Source organism: Leuciscus leuciscus, assembly GCF_965113295.1.
Source record: "Leuciscus leuciscus genome assembly, chromosome: 10".
Taxonomy (NCBI): Eukaryota; Metazoa; Chordata; class Actinopteri; order Cypriniformes; family Leuciscidae; genus Leuciscus; species Leuciscus leuciscus.
The window spans coordinates 7319712-7340313 of record NC_138734.1 but is presented as its reverse complement, the minus strand read 5'-3'; the positions used below and the strand labels follow the sequence as shown (position 1 = coordinate 7340313).

Sequence of the window (20602 nt, the reverse complement as noted above, 5' to 3'; positions counted from 1 at the left end):
GTCCGTCCACTTCATCTAACCACTCTCGCAGAGGTCAGAATAGGCTTTTAATAAAGATGTAATGGCTTAGTTTCTATTTCTATTTACAATGGCTGATTTGTCAACTAAACCAACTAAAGTAACGATAACACTTTATTTTGATGGTCCCTTTTGAACATTCTGTTGACTATACGTAACTTTGCAACTACATGTCGACTAACTCTCATTAGAGTATCAGTTGACTCTCTCCTTAATATCTGCAAACTCTTTATTGTAATGCTCCACCAACAGACACTTGTACTGACAACAAGTAACTTTTCAACTACATGTCAACTTATTCTAACCCTACCAGTCTAATACTCTACTAATACAGGGTCCCCGCGGATCCTTAAAAAGTCTTAAAAGGTCTTAAATTCGATTTTTTTTATTTAAGGCCATAAAAAGTCTTAAAAAGTCTTATTTTTACTTATGAAAGGTCTTACATTTCAGATGACACTTTGACTTAGACTTATCTAAATGCTTTCGAAATTAAACCTATCTAATTAGCGTAGGCCTACGTATTATTATTTTTATTTCTATCTTTGTCATCTTTGTGGATTTGCTTGTTCACGTGACAATTCGCGTCACTTACGGCAGTATATTAGCCTACGTCTGTCTCCTGCACGCGAGAGGAGAGAAGAAAACGAGTAAATGTCAGTTCGATTGTAAGTTCATTCTTTATGTGCTTAGGAGTGTGCAATATTGTCTATGAACTATGATGATATTTTAATCATTGTTTTAACTATGTACGAGGCACTGCGAGTGCGAGCTGACATCACGTTTGTCTCTCAGGCTTGCTTTCACTGCGTGATGTGTCAGTGCAGTTATAGATGTCCCCAAATTAGTTTTTGTCTTATATTTATATCATATTATGTTGTTATATTAGAATATCACATGATCAAGAGTGCCGTTTTCCTTTGCACAATTGCAAATGTGCTATTTATTTTATACAACAGTTAAATGAACAATAAAGTTAACATTGTGAGTTACTTTTTGGACACAATATTGTCAATTTTCACTTTATATCGCCGACGAGAATTTCATAATGAAGCCGTAGTCCAACAGACAGATTTGTTTTTTACTGAAATCCGCGTTTTGAACGAATCATTTTAACGATTCAATGAACAAACAATCACTTGTTTTCTGAATGAATCAGCCGTTTGAACCATAGACATCATATAGATAGACGCCCTATCGACCGCTACTGCCTACTGGCGCGGGCGAGCCGTGGGGCCGCCATCTTAGACCGGTCACCCGCTCCACTCAGTGTAATCTGTATGGCAGGTGCAATGAGCTGTCAGCGCATTTAATTAATCATACCTCACTGAATACCGAACTGATTTTCACGCGGGTTTGTTTGCTGCAAAGGTCATTCATGTAGCTATTATACAGGACACATGGTTCGGCGTATTTTAATATTCATAGTAGGCTTAACAGTAATATAATATTCTGATATAAGATATAAAGTGACCAGACGTCCAAAATCAAAATATGTGATGTAGGATATAAGCTATTTTATAAATCACACACTATAAATATGATAAAGAAGCAGAAACAGATAGTTGCAGTAAAGTAAGATATTTTAATAAGTTGAAGAAACGTGTGTGTTTTACATTTACATTGCTTCCTGATATCACGTGCGCAAACACAAATAACCTATATTTATATATATATAAAACAGTTATGTCCGGTCGAACAATGTATGAATTAACTTAAGATTGGATTGCGGTAAAAGTAAGTTTCGTGCCTCTTACAAGTGCTTTCGAACTTCTTTCTGATCTGAATGGTATGTGGAAAACACTTGAGTTGAGGGAGGGAGAAAACACGCAACTGAATGCCTTTTCAAGCGTCTCAATACTTGAAAAACCACAGGAAACTACTTTTAAACACGAAATTACTTGATTTACAGAGGGTCTATTCGCACGTTTATAAACGTTAACGTTACCTGAGGTAATTTTCCTGGACCTTTTTACAGAAGGTAAAAGTCGCCGTAATCTTTACTGACATTGTCCGAAATGATTACTGAGATGGCACATTCGGACGGGACTAAAATAACCGAGAAGCTCTTGTAATTATTACTTTACCCCACCTCTCCATGTCAGGTGAACACCGGCTGGTGCAGTAAACATTGCCTAGCTAACGTTAGCTGGCTACGATATCAGTACAGTAATATCAAAGATCCTTGCTCCTTCTCAATTATCTGGTAATATTCTATTCACAAAATACAACCAATAGTACGGTAATGTTAAAAGTAATCCCCCGGGCCCTATTTGCGATGGTCCGCCGATTAGAACAGGAAAATACTCCACAGTGCTCTAGCATCTTCACTGCTGCCACGCAACGAAACTAGGAACACGACCGGTTTAAGATGGCGGCCGCATTTCTCAGTGCCCAGCGGCCAATAGGGCATCTAGTCTCTATATAATATCTATGGTTTGAACAAATCAGTTGAATAAATGACTCCAACAACTCGCTTATTAAGACAGTGACTTGCCGCCACCTACTGGTGGTTTTAGTTTCATATTTAAAGTATTCTTTAATTAAAACATAAAAAAACTGTACAGTAAATCATTAAATAATTTAAAAATATCATCTAATTATTATCGACAAAACGTTGAAAATATCGAGACATATTTTTGTCAATATTGCGCACCCCTAATGTACGGTATTCATTTTGATTTCTTCAGGTCTTAAAAAGGTCTTAAAAAGCCTCAAATTTGACTTTAAAAATTGTGCAGGTACCCTGTAATACTCTAATGAGAGTTAGTAGACATGTAGGTGCAATTTTACTTGTAGACAACTGAATGTCTGTTGGGAGGAGCATTTTACTATTAAGATTTGAATAGTAAAATGTAAGTTATATCATTATGTCATTGCTTAATTTGATGTCAGAGATGGGTCTAATAGTTGTTTTCATTAGTTTTTTCTTCATTTCAGAAAAAGCTCCAGAACGTCTTAGCCTCAGGATCTGGAAGGCTACGAAGGGACTTTTCAGCTGCTGTTCCGGTAGTGCTGTGACTGTTGTGGAGCGTTTTATTCCAGAACCATCGTCACCTTCTCCAGATCACTCCGGCGTCAAGCCAAATAATGGTAAATCATTATTTCTCCAACATTATTTTAAACAGTATTATCTTGTTTTCCACTCAAAATAAGGCTTGTTTTTACAGAATATTAAAATTATTTCCCCCATTATAATATTATTTTCTCGACCAGCGCTGACATTTTTTAAATAAAACAATGGATCTAGCAACAGACACTCTACTAACTATAAGTAACTTTTCAACTACATGTCAACTTATTCTAACCCTAACGGTCAACTAATACTCTACTAATACTCTAATGAGAGTTAGTAGACATGTGCAGTGTTACTTATAGACCAATTATAGGTTTGTAAACATCCGGGATGCGTGCGCATCGTGGTTGCAGAAAGACCCGTTTAACAGCTGATCCTTACACGGATACGGATAAGAATAATACTAATAGCTCGATTTAAAACATTTTATATTTAATTTTCGTAATGTTCTCCGCATATTTTTTTGACCACTTTTGGTCCCGACATGCGCAGTAGAACCTGCGTGACGCCGTGTGACGTAGGGTGATAATTCCCCTATAGACTTATAGAATGTCTTAAAGGGACCAAAATAAAGTGAAACCAATTTTTTCCAACATTCATCTGACATTTTCGGAACATTCCGAGAACATTCAAAAGTAACGTTCCCATAATGACAAATTATAAAATAGAATGTTCCTTTAACCAAGATAAAACATTTTTGAAACGTTGAAAAAACTGGACGTTTTGAACGTTCAGGGAACATTTAGAAATAATGTTTTCTTAATTGAATGGGAATGTTAGCAAAACGTTCTCAATAAGGCATGAGCTCGATGGCTGTCTGACACACACCAGAAACACACGCACAGAAAGCCGCTTCACAGACAGCATACGATCCAGAAAAGAATTCAATTTCACCACTTATTGCTCTTGAATTGTCAAAAACATGCAAAATTGTCAAAATGGCTGTCGTGCCGAGTATTACAGAGTCAGTTATGTCATAAATAAGACATTGCTATGCATTTAATAAATGTGTTTAATAAAATATATCTATATTTAGATATGGCCCATATGATCTTTACCATTACAAGAACTGAGCCACATGTGCCAGAGTTGACCAAATGAAGCCTGGAAATGTATGTTTTCTTTTTAATTAAAGATCAGATAAAATAAGAAAAATAACTTTAGCGTTGAATCGGAATCACCTCGTAATCGTGATAATAGTGAAATAAAATTACTATTAATATTGTGAAATAATATGTTGGGACATTTATGCAGGCATTAAGCAGAAGTCAGGTGGATAGCGTGAACAATTCCCATTACTTTAGATTTGTAACTTTACAGATAAGATTTGAATAGTAAAATGTAAGTTATATCATTATGTCATTGCTTAATTTGACGTCAGAGATGGGTTTAATAGTTGTTTTCATTTGTTTTTTCTTCATTTCAGAAAAAGCTCCAGAACGAATGAAGAAACCTGGTCGTTTCCGTAAGCGCTGGAGGGGTTTTTTCAGCAGAAATGTTGTGGAGCCTTTTATTCCTCCAGCAGATCCTGTTTCTGAACCATCATCGTCACCTTCTCCAGATCACTCCGGCGTCAAGCCAAATCATGGTAAATCATTATTTCTCCATCATTATTTTAAACAGTATTATCTTGTTTTCCACTCAAAATAAGGCTTGTTTTTACAGAATATTAAAATGATTTCCCCCATTATAAAATAATTTTCTCGACCAGCGCTGACATTTTTTAAATAAAACAATGGATCTAGCAACAGACACTCTACTAACTATAAGTCTACTAATACTCTACTAATACTCTAATGAGAGTTAGTAGACATGTAGGTGCAATGTTACTGATAGACTTATAGAATGTTTTAAAGGGACCAAAATAAAGTGAAACCAAAGTAACAATTTGATGTGACCACTGACATTGATAATTAATATAATAAAAATAAAAAAATAATAAAAACAGTTTTTGATATCTGAAATGTTCCATCCTCAGGTCGCTCTGGATCCCGGAGAACTGTTTCCACAGATTCCTCTCCGGGCATCACGCCATCCTCAGCTTGGTCCTCACCCTGGTCCTCACCCCCCCCTGAGGCCCATGTCGAGAGAGGAAGTAGAGAGTCGTTGAGTCTGAGCAGCCGAGGCTCGGACAGCGTCGAGGGGAGCTGGAGTGGCAATGGATCGGAGAGCCCAAGCGACAAGGGTTTGTCCAGGTCCAACAGCTTCGAAGGGTTTCTGTGTCCTCCGCTGCCGGGTCAAGTACCTGTCGAGCCAACAGAGACATCAACTGGCCGAACTGCTCGGCGTGCCGTGGACGCTTCTCCTGTGAACGAGAGCTCAACAGGTGAGACTGAAATAAGGCTTGGCAGTGCAAAGTCTACAGATAGAGATTTAGCTATTTCATGCATAACTGAGTCAAGTTTTTAACACGTCCGATCACATTTACTGTTGCTCGACCAGCACTGATATTTTTAAAATAAAACAATGGATCTAGCAAGCTAATAATTGTCTCATATTTTTCTGTTTGTTTTTCAGAGTCCTTTGAGTCTCTCTATAACGTGGAAAAGTTAATTGGATCCGGAGTATTTGGCAGGGTTTTCCTGGGAACACGCAAATTTGATGGCAAAAAGGTAAATCTTACTGAATTGTACAAACATTTTGCTCTTGCATGCATCAAAACACATTTAAAACAATTTACAGATGGTTTAATACTTAATACAAAGCCAGGTGCTTGAAAACTGTTACTGTTATTGAAACTGTTTTTTTGTTTTTTTTTGTGCAGGTTGCCATCAAGCGGATACGCAAGATTGACAATGATCGTTATCTTTATATTGTAAGTTGGCCAAAACCTGAATGTGTATTGAGTTGTTTAAGTGCAGATTACTTTAGTTAATACACCCGTAGGAAGCATTAGGTATAAATGTGATCAACAAATAAGCCTAGAGGCACCAAATAACTTTGAGCTGAAAAGGCTCTTTTGAACGCATCTAAAAAGATCAAAGAATAGTACATTTCAAAATGATGTTTTCTTCAGATTTTTACCCAGCTAACCTTCTGTCTGCTTCTTCTCTCTAGCCTGGGAATCGCGAACCTCTCGTTACAGAAGTGGCGCTGCTGATGATGATGAGGCGAGAACCCATAAGCCCCTTCGTCATACAACTGTACGAGTGGTTTGAACATCCTAAAGAATTCTCTCTGGTTATGGAGTATCCGGAGGCCTACGAGACCTTGTATGACATAATCACTCGTCAACCTTGGAGTGACTGCTTCTCACGGGTCGTCATGAGACAGGCTGTGCGGGCAGTGCTACACTGCATCCATCATGGTGTTTTCCATAATGACATTCATGCTGAGAATTTCCTGTTTGAGAAAGACACGCTAGATCTCAAGCTGATAGACTTTGGCTGCGGTCAGCTATTTAGTAGTGAAGGCTACGAGAGCAACAGATACAGGGGTGAGCATTTTGGGAGTGTGGAAACCTGAAGCTAGTGACTTACAAATTTTTTGATGATGCTTTAAAAAAAAAAAGCTCAACAATGTGCAAATGTCTTCCTTACAGGATTTCGGGAATACTGCCCACCTGAAGTCATTACAGAACCTCGATTCCACGCCGTCCCAGCAAACGTCTGGTCTCTAGGAGTGTTGCTGTACGAGTTGTCGAACTTTTGTCTTCCTTTTCGTAATAGAACGGAAATCACACAAGCCGAAGTTACATTTCAGAACCCCAACTTATCCAAACGTGAGTGAATAATGATGATAACATTGATAAACACACATAAAGCAAACGAGTTGTACAGAAAGTTAAAGGTTATAGTGTGTCAGAATTTGTATATATACTGTAGCTCAACGTACACCGAGAGCATCGCTGTTTTCAAAAATGCCAGGTCACATGGTCATGACTAACCAGCTCTCTCCTTATTAAAATGTGTACAGACTGCAGGGATTTGATTGGACAGTGTCTTGCTCTGGATCCAGCTGAACGCCCCAGCTTGGAGCAGATGTTACAACATCCATGGTTTGTTCGTACACTACGCTAGATTGGAGAAGCTGAGGAGATTCACTCGATCAGTTTCAGGTGTGTGGAAGTGTAACAAGCAGAGTAGGATTATTATCTTTTGTCTTAAATTCTGGATTATTTGTAGTGAGATTTTCAAATTTGTGTTCATTGTAATGTTCTTGTTATAGTCAAATCACCTTCATTTATATAGCGCTTGATACTATATGATAATGGTAAATCATTATTTCTCCAACATTATTTTAAAAAGTATTATCTTGTTTTCCACAAAAAAATAAGGCTTGTTTTTACAGAATATTAAAATTATTTCCCCCATTATAATATTATTTTCTCGACCAGCGCTGACATTTTTTAAATAAAACAATGGATCTAGATAAAGTGAAACCAAAGTAACAATTTGATGTGACCACTGACATTGATCATTAATATTATAAAAAAATAAATAAAACAAAAACTGTTTTTGATATCTGAAATGTTCCATCCTCAGGCCACTCCAGATCCTGGAAAACTGCTTCCACAGATTTTTCTCCGGGCATCACATCCGCCATCGCTGCACTGACGAGAATGTCTCCCAAGCGTTGGGCTGGATGTAATAATCCACATAGCCTCTCTCTATTTACTCCCGAAATCTGAACCGCTGAAGACGAGGTGGATTAAGTTTGTTTTTGAAGAAAATGCTCCCTCAACTCTACCAAAATTCGTTTATGTCTGCTCGAATCATTTTACACCGGACAGCTTTTTGAATGAGGCTCAGTATAAAGCAGGTTTTGCAAAAAAATGGCTCCTGAAGGATGTAGCAGTGCCAACTGTTCGTGATCCAGCTACACATCTAGAAGTATGTATTACGCGTTGGTTTTCCAAATTGCCTTTGAATTTGTCAAGTTCATAATAACATGTTAGACTTATAAAGTTTGTGATAGCATGTGATAGCACCATGAGTCCAGCTATGTTGTTATTTTTTTATCGCGCTGATAGTGGAATCTTGATTTGTTAAGGACAGCACATCAGAACAGAGCAGCCAAACCAGAGATGTTGCTTGCCAGACAGACGCAAAACCGCTGACCAAGTCTGTTGGTACTCAGTCATCAATGAAGACGTTTCATGTTCGCTACAGGAGTTCAGGTATGTTTATGTATTACATGATACTGCTTATACAGAGGACCTATAACTAGTCTTGTTACACAATAAGTGTCACATAACAGTAACACACAACTACTTTGTATATTACAGGTGTCCAGACGACAGATACAGTTTCAGACATTGACAGTTTGTCACCAGCAGCTGGTTTAATATTTAGGACCTCTACACCTATAAAGTGGCCATCAAAGAGACCTCGTGTGGAACTGGAGGAAGAGGATGACGAAGAAACCCTAATGGACACATCATCTGTAGTAGCACCTGAAGAGCAAGATTATACATTTGATCCAGCAGAGACGGACACAACTTTAACGGAGACAGCAGAGCAGACATGTCGTAAGTTTCAAAACTGTGCATTTGTTTTAGAACAGGGGTGTCAAACTGAGTTCCTTGTTGGCCACAGCACTGCAGAGTTTACCTCTAATCATTATTAAACACACCTGAGGCAGCTAATCAACTCTCTAAGGCTCATTAAAAAAGTTGATCCTTCTGGAACTGAGTTTAACACCCCTGGTTCAGAATTGTATTATTTTTATTATTATTATATTTTGTTACTTTTGTATTTAATATTTGTTAACCAGTACGAGTTTTTGTTTCTTAGTGCTCAAGCAAAATGGCAAAATGAGACGCTAGATCGCCTGAGTGAAAGGGAAAGGGTCATCGTTGGAGGTGACATGAGGGCTGACTCACCAGGTACATAGTTGTAAATAAGAAGGATGCATGGATGCTCGGGTATTTTCCGGATCATGAAGCATAACATGCATAGGTAGTATCTAACTGAATTCAATGCACTCGTGGTAATAATGCTTTGTGTAATATTACTTTCAAAGGCCACTCTGCAAAGTTTGGAAGCTATACATTGATGGACCTTCAGACCAACACCGTTGTGGACACACCAGAGCTGGTTCAGGTGGGAGAGAAGAAATATCAGTATTTAAAAAAAGTACATTTTTGAGAAGTTTAAAACTTCTGGTTTGTCTAAGATGATTGTTTCGTTCCCTATTCTTGTCTATTTCAGAGTAACGAAGTGGGAGGAAGCTACCACATGGAAAAAGGATTACAGAGGAGCCTTGCCCTGTTGGAAGCTCGTGGTGTTACTCTGGAGTGTATTGTAACTGACCGCCACCCACAAATACAAAAGTACCTCAGAGCATAGTTCGAATTACAGGGGGTACTGGGGGGTACTATACCCCCCAATGAAGACCCAGTAGGGGACAGAAATATCAGTTTTGGGGGGGTCAGATAATTTTTCTGATATTGTGAAAAAAATATAATTACAGTTACAATACAAGTCAACTCCTATTTTCACTGTAGGAACATTTTAATGTAAAGCGATTTCAGACACCCCTATTGTGGACCGTACCATTTTTAACCACCGTGGCTAGAAGGAGATAGAGAACGACTTCACCTTCTCAAGCAAGTGTCAACGTTGAATGACAAAACGCTAGTTTCATAAAGTATCATTCTTTTCAACATTCCTTATTTGTATATTCAAAAATATTTAAAATAATCTAATTTAATAGTTATCATTTTTCAATGTAAATGATTTAATTTTATTGGTAACAGCCTAGTTGTTACGGCATCCAGTCTCCGTGATTCTCCCTGTACTCAATCTCGAGCGCCCTCTCCAGAATACTAAGAGCATTGCATACTTCTCCTAGTATGGATCATTTATGATTACGCTGCACCTGTTCTGAATGATCACTGATTACTCATACTATATCTTACTCACTCACTCAGCGTCCTGTGCGAAGTATTGTTTCACCCTGTGTTGCATGTCTGAGCGTTTTCCTGAATTATCCTTGCCTTACTTGTTTCCTCGATTGTCTGCAGCCTGACTTCTGACCCAAGCCTGTTCCCCGGACTCTGATTCTCGCTGCCTGCCCTGAACTTCTGCCCGTCTCTTCATTCCGTCGTCTGCCGCCTGCCCCGACCCCTGCCCGTTCCTGGATTCTGGCCATTCGGCTTATTCGTTTTGCCTGGCTTAACTGGTCAATAAACATTGTTGCATATGGATCTGTCTCTGCCTCCTGAATCGCAACACTAGTGTCTAATTATTTTAATTGAATATATTTATCAAATTTAAGAATTTGAAATGAAAGATGGAGCATACATTTAATAAAATTAGGGGAAAATGCCCTTTATAAAGGTACAAAAAATGATTCTGAGTGTTTTCAAACAGTGATGTAATGAAACATTGACAATTTAAGCTTGAAGGGAGTAAAGCCTCTGTTTAGGCTATTAAGGAAATGTAATTTTGCCAAAAGAAGAACTTTTATTTTAAATAAATGTTCATTTTAAATCAGCCTACTTCAGTGTGATGTTACCAGATTATCATGCTTAACACTAAGAATTTGAATAATTGTAATGTGATGATCAGATGCAGATATCTAAATCAAAGAATATAGGCGGTTTGCGGGTGGATTTTTTTATTTTTAATAGTGGATTCGGGCGACTCAAAGTGCACCAGATTAATGAATTTATCTTTAAAATGTACAAAATTTTCTTCCGGGGGGGCATGCCCCCGGACCCCCCTAGAGGTACCAATCTCCACCAACAGAAAAAATTGTGGAAAACACATTAGGCTATATGATGATCTACAAAAAAATACACATTTTTATTATCTTATTATTAAAATAAATTATTATGATTTTACCACCTGCGCCACATTTTGAGGCAGGAAAACCCTGAAATAGGCAATAGGCTTCTTGTAAAGGTATTACTATTTACTAGTAATTAGAATGGTATTTCAGTGCACTTAACTTCTAACTTTTGGGAGTTGATCAAAACAGTTCTCTTTTGGATATATAATAACAATGAGATATTCTGTAGCCTATACTGATTATCAGTTTGTCGCATGTTTAGACCTTGTATGTGTGTTGCACAACACATGTTGCACTTGGCGATCACGGTGGGGATTGATATGGTAGTGGACCATGATGGTCATAGAAGAAGTGAAGGAGCAGTACCCCCCCCAATTATGGTGGGGTAATTCACACTCTGCCTCAGAGAACATAACATCAACCAGTTTTATGATGTGTGGCACATCGAAAAAGGTTTTATTCAATAACATAGATTTATAAGTGGGTATAATATGAAAATTAAGAAATTGTGACAGTTTATAGGCATATCACAAATATTTAGTAGTGGCAAACTGTGAACATCACTGTTTTTATTCTCAGCAGTAAAATGCTTGTCTATATTTTTATTTACAGGGATTGTGAGGAAACTTGAAAACATTTCCAAGATGAAAAATTACGGAACTGGCAGAGAAGCATTAAAAACCACATTTACTGGACTGCATCATCTTCAACCACTGGACCAGAAAGAGTGGCAAAATGGAAATCGATTCTGAACCATGTCAGGAACGTACACAGAGGATCCAAACTTTCCTGCTCGTCTACATCATCTAAAGGGAAGCAGAGATAGAAACAAGTGGCTTGTTGCCAGTATGATACTGTAAACGAATATTATTTTTATGCAACACGACAAAATGTAAAAAAGGGACTGTTAGTCGAAGTGTAAATAACCTAAAATTAAAGTTATTAGTTGTAATTAATGCAATTTTTGTATCATTTCTCATAGGAACTCAGGCATTCTACAAGCTGGAGAAAGTGATGACAAACACGCGGATTTTGAGGGACATCACCAAACTAAGTCCACATCACCAGACTTCATCTTTGGAGTCATTTCATAGTGACATTCTACGGTTTTCCCCAAAAAATGTGGTGTTCCCATTTCTTGGAATGTTGTGCAGGTAATTGAACTGCTGTTAAAATAACTTTACATCACTATAGGCTATTTTCCTGAATTGTGTCTGTGCACTTGCAGACTAAACCTGGCTGAACCTTTCATTACAATGAAAATGCTGGTCGTGCACAAGCAACATCATCAACAGGATATACATTTATAAATACATTTTGTTTTATTGCACAGAGTACCTAGATGACCTGCAGGACCTAATATTTGAGCATGTTTTTGTGGACCCTGCTCCATACATGGATGAGGTACTTAAGATACCCATACTATCAGACCTTTGTGCGGAGTATGAGCGGCCAGACAAGGAGGAGGTCATCTCCACCATGGTGTCCAGATTCAATCATCAGCTGGTAGGAAACCAACATATCTGCCCTGATCATCTGGAAACTCACGGCGAACCCTCATCACCACACAGGCTGGAATCACGACACGTACCCGACGGCCAAGGAAACCCCAGCACCAGCTCACAAAGGAGCGATGTGCCAGAAACCTGTAACGACTAAAACACAGGCACATGTACAGATAGTACTTTATTTTTCAGCAATGTCTTTGTTTTGTTTTGTTATAGCACAGCCTATGCTTCATTTTGTGCTTTCTTATAATTCTATGAAGACTCCTGAAGTTATTTCTTACTATTGTATATAAAATGTCAAATATTCACTAGTTTGTTTACAGTATGTATTGGTTTTGTAGAATCGGCAATGTTTATTTAATTACAAGAATAAAGTAAGATCCATCCACTAATTATTTATACAAATTGTGAAATAATTTTCTTGTATTTGCAGAGTGTATTGTGATATTAATAAATATTAAGTTTGTTCTGCCATATGTGTTGTCAATTTCATGGTTGCAATTCAGAATATAGCTAAGTTTTTACTTTTGTGCAGTCAGTATTTATTTAATTTTATTTATTTAATTTTATTTAATAGGGACACATGTGAACAATAAACCTGTACCACACTACAACATTTATAGCCAAGGCTAATTTGCAATGTCCGTCCCTAGAAGGGCTTTTCACATACATACAAAAAGTACAAAAAATTCATTTACATGTACAGTAACATTACATAATTACATAATTCTGTATGTGTAGGTTGATTGTAGATGTAAATATATTATTATATTATATAGCCCTGCATTAAAATTTTCAAACTTTAATCAAATATAAAAACTTGACATAACATTTAAAAACACTATCGACACTTACTGTACAATTCCACGTAGACGCAAGGTTCCATTAGCCTGGAAATCCAGACCTAAATCTAACTCGCTGAGCAAACTCAACTTGTGCTCTCGTGAGAACTCTGGAATACCAGGGTAAGGTTCCACAGTCGGCTCGATAAATGTATGCATTCTGAAGAGAATACACGTTTAAACAAACAGGATTCAATCCAGGATGCTCAGTCATTATATATATATATAAAGATATTGGGAAGAATGTTGATAAAGCAAACCGGTTTGGTTACCATTGACTTCTACTACATGAAGGGGAAAAAACGGATTCATTTCTCAATATTATTATTTTATTTGTATTTTTTTTGTGTTTGACAGAATAAAGAAAGTAATTGAGGTCTGGAACAACATGAGTGTTTGAGTGAATGATGATGAACTATCTCTTCAAGAGGGAAAAACTTTTTGTTTGCCTTGTCAGTTTATTTATTTGTATTTCAACCCTTAAAGAAATAAGCTACACATGTCAACAACAGCAATAGGAATAAAAATGATCAATAAATTATTTTTATTAATAATATTCAAAAAGAATAATTCCACCAAGTAATATTTCATTATGTAACTGTAGACTGTTTGCTGTTGCCAGCAATTAAGCCACTATCAGTATAAACAGGCTTTTTTAATAAAGTTATCAACACTAAATTAATAAAACATCTGAGAGATTATGATAAAGTACAATTAATGAATGAATTCATTCATTCATTCATTCATACAATCAGAGCCGGCTTCAGACTGCGCTCAGCAGGGGGGCATTTATTTTCAATGGGTGGGCACTAGGTATGGGGACTTTTTTTCGGATATCAGATATCCTATATTTATTATTGCTACTGCCTTTTCTGTTAGCTATTACCATGAAGTGATGCAACCCATACAATAAACACATAAACCATTACACATTGTTGCAAGACGTGCAACTCTTAAGAAATTTGATTAAATAAGGGTTAAATAGGCCTATACAAAAAAATTACAAGACCGACTCTGACCACAGCTTTATTATAAACAAAGCTAACGAACATGCTCACAGTCTCTCACTGACAGGTCAGGATAGTAGTTTAACTGCTATCTCACTGGCGGAAGAGAGAAAAAAAGCTACACATCTTTATTCTGCTTTGCTCTAACATAAGCGTTCACAGTAGCCTACTATTAAAAAAGCATCATGTAACGTTAGTTACCTTCATCAAAACAAATTAAAAACACCAACAACATACACAGAGATTATTCTACAATTTCCATTTACAAGAAAATATAGGCTAAAACAACTGTTTCTCCACGGCGGGAGTGACATTTCAGGACAATGGTCAGCGCAAAACTGAACTAAATAGGCCTACTAAACTATTATTAGTCTCATCATCACAACATAACGTGACAACACACACAATATAGTGAACTTTGACAGTACATAATGCCAGTTAGATAAATACACTAACAACCGGCCAGCATGAAACTTTACATTTAATTTGCAGTTAGAAGAGCTGAAGACGCCGCTTGTGAGCTGATTGGAACTTCCTGAGAACAGCGTCCTTCCATTCACGGCCGCCGGCCACTCGGCCACGGAGTCACAAATGTTAGCCGGGCTGTTGTCGTTGTCTTGTTGTATGGGGTCAGCAGAATCGTTAATCGACGTGGAAGGAGAAACTGTGGTTTTGAACCATTTTCTAATGTCCATTTTTGGACAGTTTTCATCTGTTTGCTTTGTTTTGAATGCAGCCAGGAATATTGCGCCAACTGAAATTCATTTCATTCATGTATTAACGTGCAAGTGATTGGGGGGGCGGCAGGGGGGTTTCCTCACTGTGGTTTTATGTTGGCTAAGCTTTATTATATTTTCAGCTAATGAGCAGTTTGTAGACATATTTTTATTATTTCTCACTAAAATGTAAATTAAACTGATATTATTTTGTAAATTATATCATAATTCAATTTGGGGGGGCATAAAAGACATTTGGGGGGGCATTGCCCCCTAATGCCCCCCCATACCGCCGGCGCTGCATACAATTAAGACTAGTTTATGGACTTACATGAAAAGCATTTGAACTATATCTCATGACTTTAGATTTGATGGAAGTATAATGTTTGGGGTTTCTTGACAGACTTTGCCATCAAGTGGACATGTGCAGGTACTGCAGGTTTCACTGGACTCTCAGAAATGAGTCTTGTATCATAGTTTCTACTTCATCTGTGAGCTTGTTATAGTCAGCCTGACATACTTTATGTGGATGATGTCCACTGTTTCCCATGCACTTCAGCAGAGCGTCATGCATCTGCTCTCGGCCTCCAATGCTGCAGAGTTTATCCAACTGCTCAACAGGATCCGGTGGGATATCTTGACACTGAAGGGCTTTTAAGACAGCCGGAGCAAACTTCCCGTGGTGTGCAGTGGAGCATATCACAAGGTGCAGTGGAGCATATCGCAGGTTTTGTCATGTATACGATCGACAACTACTTTCCCAACCGCTGTGTGAGTGTCCATTATGAAGCCTGTTGTAGTGTGCACCTCCTGTATGGCCCTCAAACAGTCTTCTTCAGAGCACCAACCAGCTTGAAGTTCCAGATTTATCTTCTGCCGTAAAGTCTCCGACACTTTAAAGATGCGCTCTCTTTCTAGATTCAAACACAGATCTCTGACAAGACTTCCATCCCCACCGGAAGCGTGATGGATGAACCTCTGAAGGTTGGAAGACTTCAGGATATCAATGGCAGGAGAGTTTGAAACCTGCAGCTTCCGGTTGCGGAGATCATACTTGCCACTAGCGATGAAGTCGGATATGATGCAGTTATGATTGGATGCACAGATCACCTTCCGTATGGGTATTCCCATTTGTTTGGCATACAGGGCTGACATGGCATTGCCAAAGTTTCCGGTAGGGATGCACACGTCAATGGGGTCTCCGAAAGTCAGCGTGCGATTTCTAAGCAGGTCCATGTACGCCGAGCAGTGATAGACCACCTGAGGGAGCAGTCGGGCCCAGTTTATCGAGTTTGCGGTGCTGAGAACCGTGGCATATTCCACAGCTAAATGTCCGATCAAGCTCGAGTCCCCAAACATTCGTTTAATGCTCCTCTGGCAGAAGTCAAAATTGGACAGGACGCTGATGGACTTGGCATTGCCCTCCTGAAATCCTGTCATCTGTAGCTTCTGAATCTCACTCACTCCGTTCTCAGGGAAAACCACAAGCACGCCGATCCTCTCCCGGTCACTGTCTTTAAGATTTCTGAAGCCGTTCAGCACCGCGCTTCCGGTATCTCCAGATGTGGCCACTAGAATCAGGTAGTTGCACATCTGTGGCAGGCAGTGGGCAAACAGCTGAGGCATCAACTGCAGTGCCAGGTCTTTAAACGAGGCAGTTGGGCCGTGAAAGAGTTCTAGAAGATACTGATGATCAGTGAGGTGCTTTAGAGGCACAACCGACTGATCGGCGAAGTTCTGGCCGTAAGCACGACACACCATTGTGCTCAATTCTACAGGGGACACATCCATAGGATGGATACAGTTTTCCAGTATGGCCACAGCTCTCGTGGCATGGCTGGATATTCTCAACCATTCTGAAGGTTCCAGTTTGGGGAAACCTTTTTTTGGTACGTAAAGCCCTCCATCTGGTGCAAGACCCTCTATGACGACATCACTGAAGAACTTGGGGTCACTTGACATTTGGCTCCTCGTTGAAACAAACACCTCTGATTCTGAATCCTCATATCTGAGCAGAGTCCTCAGGACTTTATCAGCCACGTCCTCCACGGAGTCTCCCGTCCCACAAAGGACTCTCGCATCTAGCCATTTCTCATAAAACTGCTTCCTGTAATGTAATATCTCTCTCGTAGAAACACCAGCATCCTGACCCACAATCCTGTTCACCTTCATTCGAGAGAGTCTCTGCATGATATCTTCTGTGTCCACATCCAGGTACACGGCCAGTCCAGAGCGCTTCAGGTGCCGCATGGCGTCCGAATGCAGGGGATTGGAGCCGGTCAGAGAGATGACACTTCCTGTGGCTGCAAACCTGCACACTGCTTTACCTTCTTCTTCAATAAAACCATCACCACCAATTTCAGAGAGCTTGTCTGCCACACTCATTCCCCACGTCCTTTCGAGAACATCGTCATCTATATCAATAACAGGCATACCTAGTCTGTGAGATACGTTTTCTCTTGTTTGGTGGGTGTGTCATAACTGCAGTCCAATCAGCAGCAACATGTATATAAAGCACGCGGTATTAAAGTGAACTCGCACAATGGGTTCAAGGACAGTAATTTACGAATGTGTTCGATGCAGCTCGGTATACGCAACAATTGAGGATGTTAGAAGGCATGTTTGTCGTAAGTTTTATTGTAAAAATATAGGATATCAACATAATGATGTAGTTGTTTATATTTTTTAGCTTCATTGCAAGTGTATGACATTTGGTATAGAAATAAACAATGGTAATTAAGTGCTTTTCCTAAAAATGAGAAAGAAAATACAGGGTATTAAAACAGTATGAACTACAAATAAAGTCAGTATTTGAGGCTAAATAGATGTGTTTTAGTCTGAATTAGGTAAGATGTGTGCTTCCATTTCAGTTTCAGCAATCCCTTCACTCGATTGGGATGTTCTCTTTTGTTCTGGGCGGCAAGTGCAGTAACTGTAACATCGGGCATATTTTGTAGTATTAAACACATATTTATACCGACTTCATCAGGCTCCGAAAATTCTTCACAAAGAATCGCCTTCTCAGCTGCCATAGTTGCAACTCTTGCGTCATCAGAACAGTGTGTTCAACGCATCACCGTTTCTGTTTAAAAAACGTTGTGCAACGTTTTGTCGGGGCTGAACGCAGCCCAGGTCAGAAATCAGATTGGATTGGACCAATCAGAATATTTCCAGTTTCATTTGGTTTAAGATCAGAGTCATCACGCTGGTATGGAGACGGGTTTGTTGAGGATCAGTGCCGATGGCTGTCGTGTTGATGAGGCCTTCACAGGGGAGAGTCTAGTTGACACAATCTCTGCTGACACTTCAGGGATGCATTGGGGTGGTGTCTAGGCGCAGGTCCTCTATCTGATCTGGATACGGCCCGCATCAAGCTGACTACATCATGCATTGGGGTCGTGTCTAGACGCAGGTCCTCTATCTGATCTGGATATGTATGAATAATGTTTAATAATGAATAATGTTTTGCTTCAAGAAACTTATAGAAATAGAAAAGATCATAATGAATGGGATGTGGTTGGAAGATTGGAGAGAGAGGTCGGAGAGACAATTTGCTCTTATAATCATGGAACAAGTGGCAGTTTTATTACATTTACATTTACATTTAGTCATTTAGCAGACGCCTTTATCCAAAGCGACTTACAAATTAGGACAAAAATTCAGCGAGTCATCATAAAGAGGCAAAAACAACAACAACGCAAGAAGTGCTCAAAATACGAAGTTCAGGTATTATTCAGAGTAGCATAAGCCTGATAAGTGATGTTTCAAAGGGAAAGGATTTTTTTTTTTTTTTTTTTTTTTTTAATAAGGTTAAGTGCTCACGGAAGAGATGGGTTTTCAGCTGTCTTTTGAATGTTGTCAGGGATTCTGCATTCCGGATGAGGGTGGGGAGAGCGTTCCACCAGCAAATTATTAAAAAAAAAATTTATTTTTTTATGTTGAAGAAATTTAATAAGGTTTTAAATTGATTGCTAAAAGAGTTTGGGGAAACATGTAGGTCCTACTTGAAACAATACACAAAACATAGTATAGGAGAAGACTTGAACTAAACTTAAGGAAAGGTGAAGAACCTCGTAATTAAATTGAATTAAAACACCTTAATTCAATGTATTTAGTGGATGTGAAGAGGAGGAGGAATGTAGGAGTGGTTCAGAGCCTATTGAATTGCAGGGGAAGCAGGACTAGATAGATTCTATTTAGGTGAGATGGTGAAGTGGAGCAATATGCTGATGAACGCTTATATTTCGTATGACTGATATAGACAGATGATCGTGCATGCACGTCTGTCTCGCACACCCGCTTTCACTACACAGCGCACACCGCCCTCTACTGGCGAACACAGGTATGAATCTGCTGTGGCTCCTACAAATGCATAAATCCGTGTCAATCTGACCTCTGCGAGAGTGGTTAGATGAAGTGGACGGACGTCCAACATCTGGGTTCTGCTTCGCCCTCGTCCCGTGAGCCTGACCTGTGGACACAGAAACAGAAAACTCAGAAGACAGAGATGGTAAATATCCAGGACGATCCTGGCTCTGTGTCTGGGTCGGGTCTGGCAGCGGCAGAGGTGGACAGTAACAAAGTACATTTATTTGAGTACTGTACTTAAGTACACTTTTTGAGTATCTGTACTTTACTTGAGTACTATTTTTTCTGGAAACATTTTACTTTAACTTCACTACATTTGAAAGACAAGTATCATACTTTTTACTCCACTAACGTTACATTTATGTCAAGGTCCTTGAGTAGAAAGTAGTTGGATTCTGACATCAATCTGACTTTCATTTTCAATGTTGGGTTTGGTCTTTTAAATGCTCATTTTGTCATTGTTTTGGAGCACACTAGCTTATAACAGTGGCTGACATATTCATCCTAAAAGCCAAAAATCTTTAAATAGGGCACTATTTGAGGGAACAGCCCGAAACTATTGTGGACGTTATTGAGAGCACTTATTCAATCTCACATTCAATCCCACTACAGGAACTGTGTTCTAGAAATAAATTATATATTGATATGAGGGTGGGTAGGTAGGCAGGCATAGATTCAGAGGCATAAGGTACTGTAAGTATTATAAACAATAATAAAACAATGCATTGACATTTACTTTAAATTTTTCATACTTAAGTAGGCTACTTTTAAAAACAAGTACTTCTGTACTTTTACTCAAGTAAAAATCAGTCTTTTCAACTTTTACTTGTAACTGAGTAATATTTGACCAGAAGTATCTGTAACTTACTTTCACTCAAGTAAGGAAATTGTGTAACTTACTTTGTCCATCTCTGGGCAGCGGATCCTGATCACGGTCATCAGAATCGGACGTCCAAACCTCCCGACCAGCCGTCTGACCGAAAGCAGCTCTCCTGGATCTGGAGTGCTCTAAGGATGGAATATTTCACATATCACATAACGTTAGTTTAATCATAATCAATAATCAATGTCTGTGGTCAATTACCGATTTTTACTTCAGTTAAGTTACTCAAATTCAATTCAAGTTTATTTCACATGCAATGAATCAAATAAATGGGATCAAATGGGATCAGTCAGTCATTGTACAACACACCATAAAAAATTAATTACAAATTAAAGCACTCACTTCCTCTTCCACCCGTAATCCACTTCATGCGATTACGAACCATCGACAACCTGCAAGAAAATCAGTACAAAATACAAGACAAGACAATAGAAATCTCCTCAGAAATAG

The 20602-nt window shown here is 38.7% G+C and overlaps 3 protein-coding genes and 1 pseudogene across 4 annotated transcripts in view; 2 read left to right on the top strand and 2 right to left on the bottom strand.

Moving 5' to 3' along the window:
- LOC309507279 (uncharacterized protein) overlaps window positions 1-20602 on the top strand; it is a 61524-nt gene that overhangs the window by 32193 nt on the left and 8729 nt on the right. The window lies entirely within an intron of this gene.
- The window catches only part of LOC309507277 (uncharacterized protein), a 61742-nt gene that overhangs the window by 35875 nt on the left and 5265 nt on the right, over window positions 1-20602 (bottom strand). The window lies entirely within an intron of this gene.
- LOC309507288 (uncharacterized protein) lies at window positions 6370-11889 on the top strand. The gene is made up of 10 exons (XM_082181458.1): window positions 6370-6527; window positions 6633-6812; window positions 7007-7148; window positions 7576-7923; window positions 8084-8561; window positions 8827-8918; window positions 9056-9135; window positions 9244-9365; window positions 10059-11684; window positions 11811-11889. The coding sequence occupies exons 5-9, from the start codon at window positions 8557-8559 to the stop codon at window positions 10093-10095; spliced, it is 336 nt and encodes a 111-aa protein (XP_082037584.1). The 5' UTR covers window positions 6370-6527; window positions 6633-6812; window positions 7007-7148; window positions 7576-7923; window positions 8084-8556; the 3' UTR covers window positions 10096-11684; window positions 11811-11889.
- Window positions 15236-17340, bottom strand: LOC309507726 (threonine synthase-like 1; annotated as a pseudogene). The gene has a single exon. The product of its transcript is annotated as a threonine synthase-like 1 (transcript).

Coding starts and splice junctions, on each gene's coding strand:
- LOC309507288 (XM_082181458.1), top strand. Junction 9,136..9,243: donor ACACACCAGAGCTGGTTCAG/GTGGGAGAGAAG, acceptor TGTCTATTTCAG/AGTAACGAAGTGGGAGGAAG. Junction 9,366..10,058: donor CGCCACCCACAAATACAAAA/GTACCTCAGAGC, acceptor GATTGTCTGCAG/CCTGACTTCTGACCCAAGCC.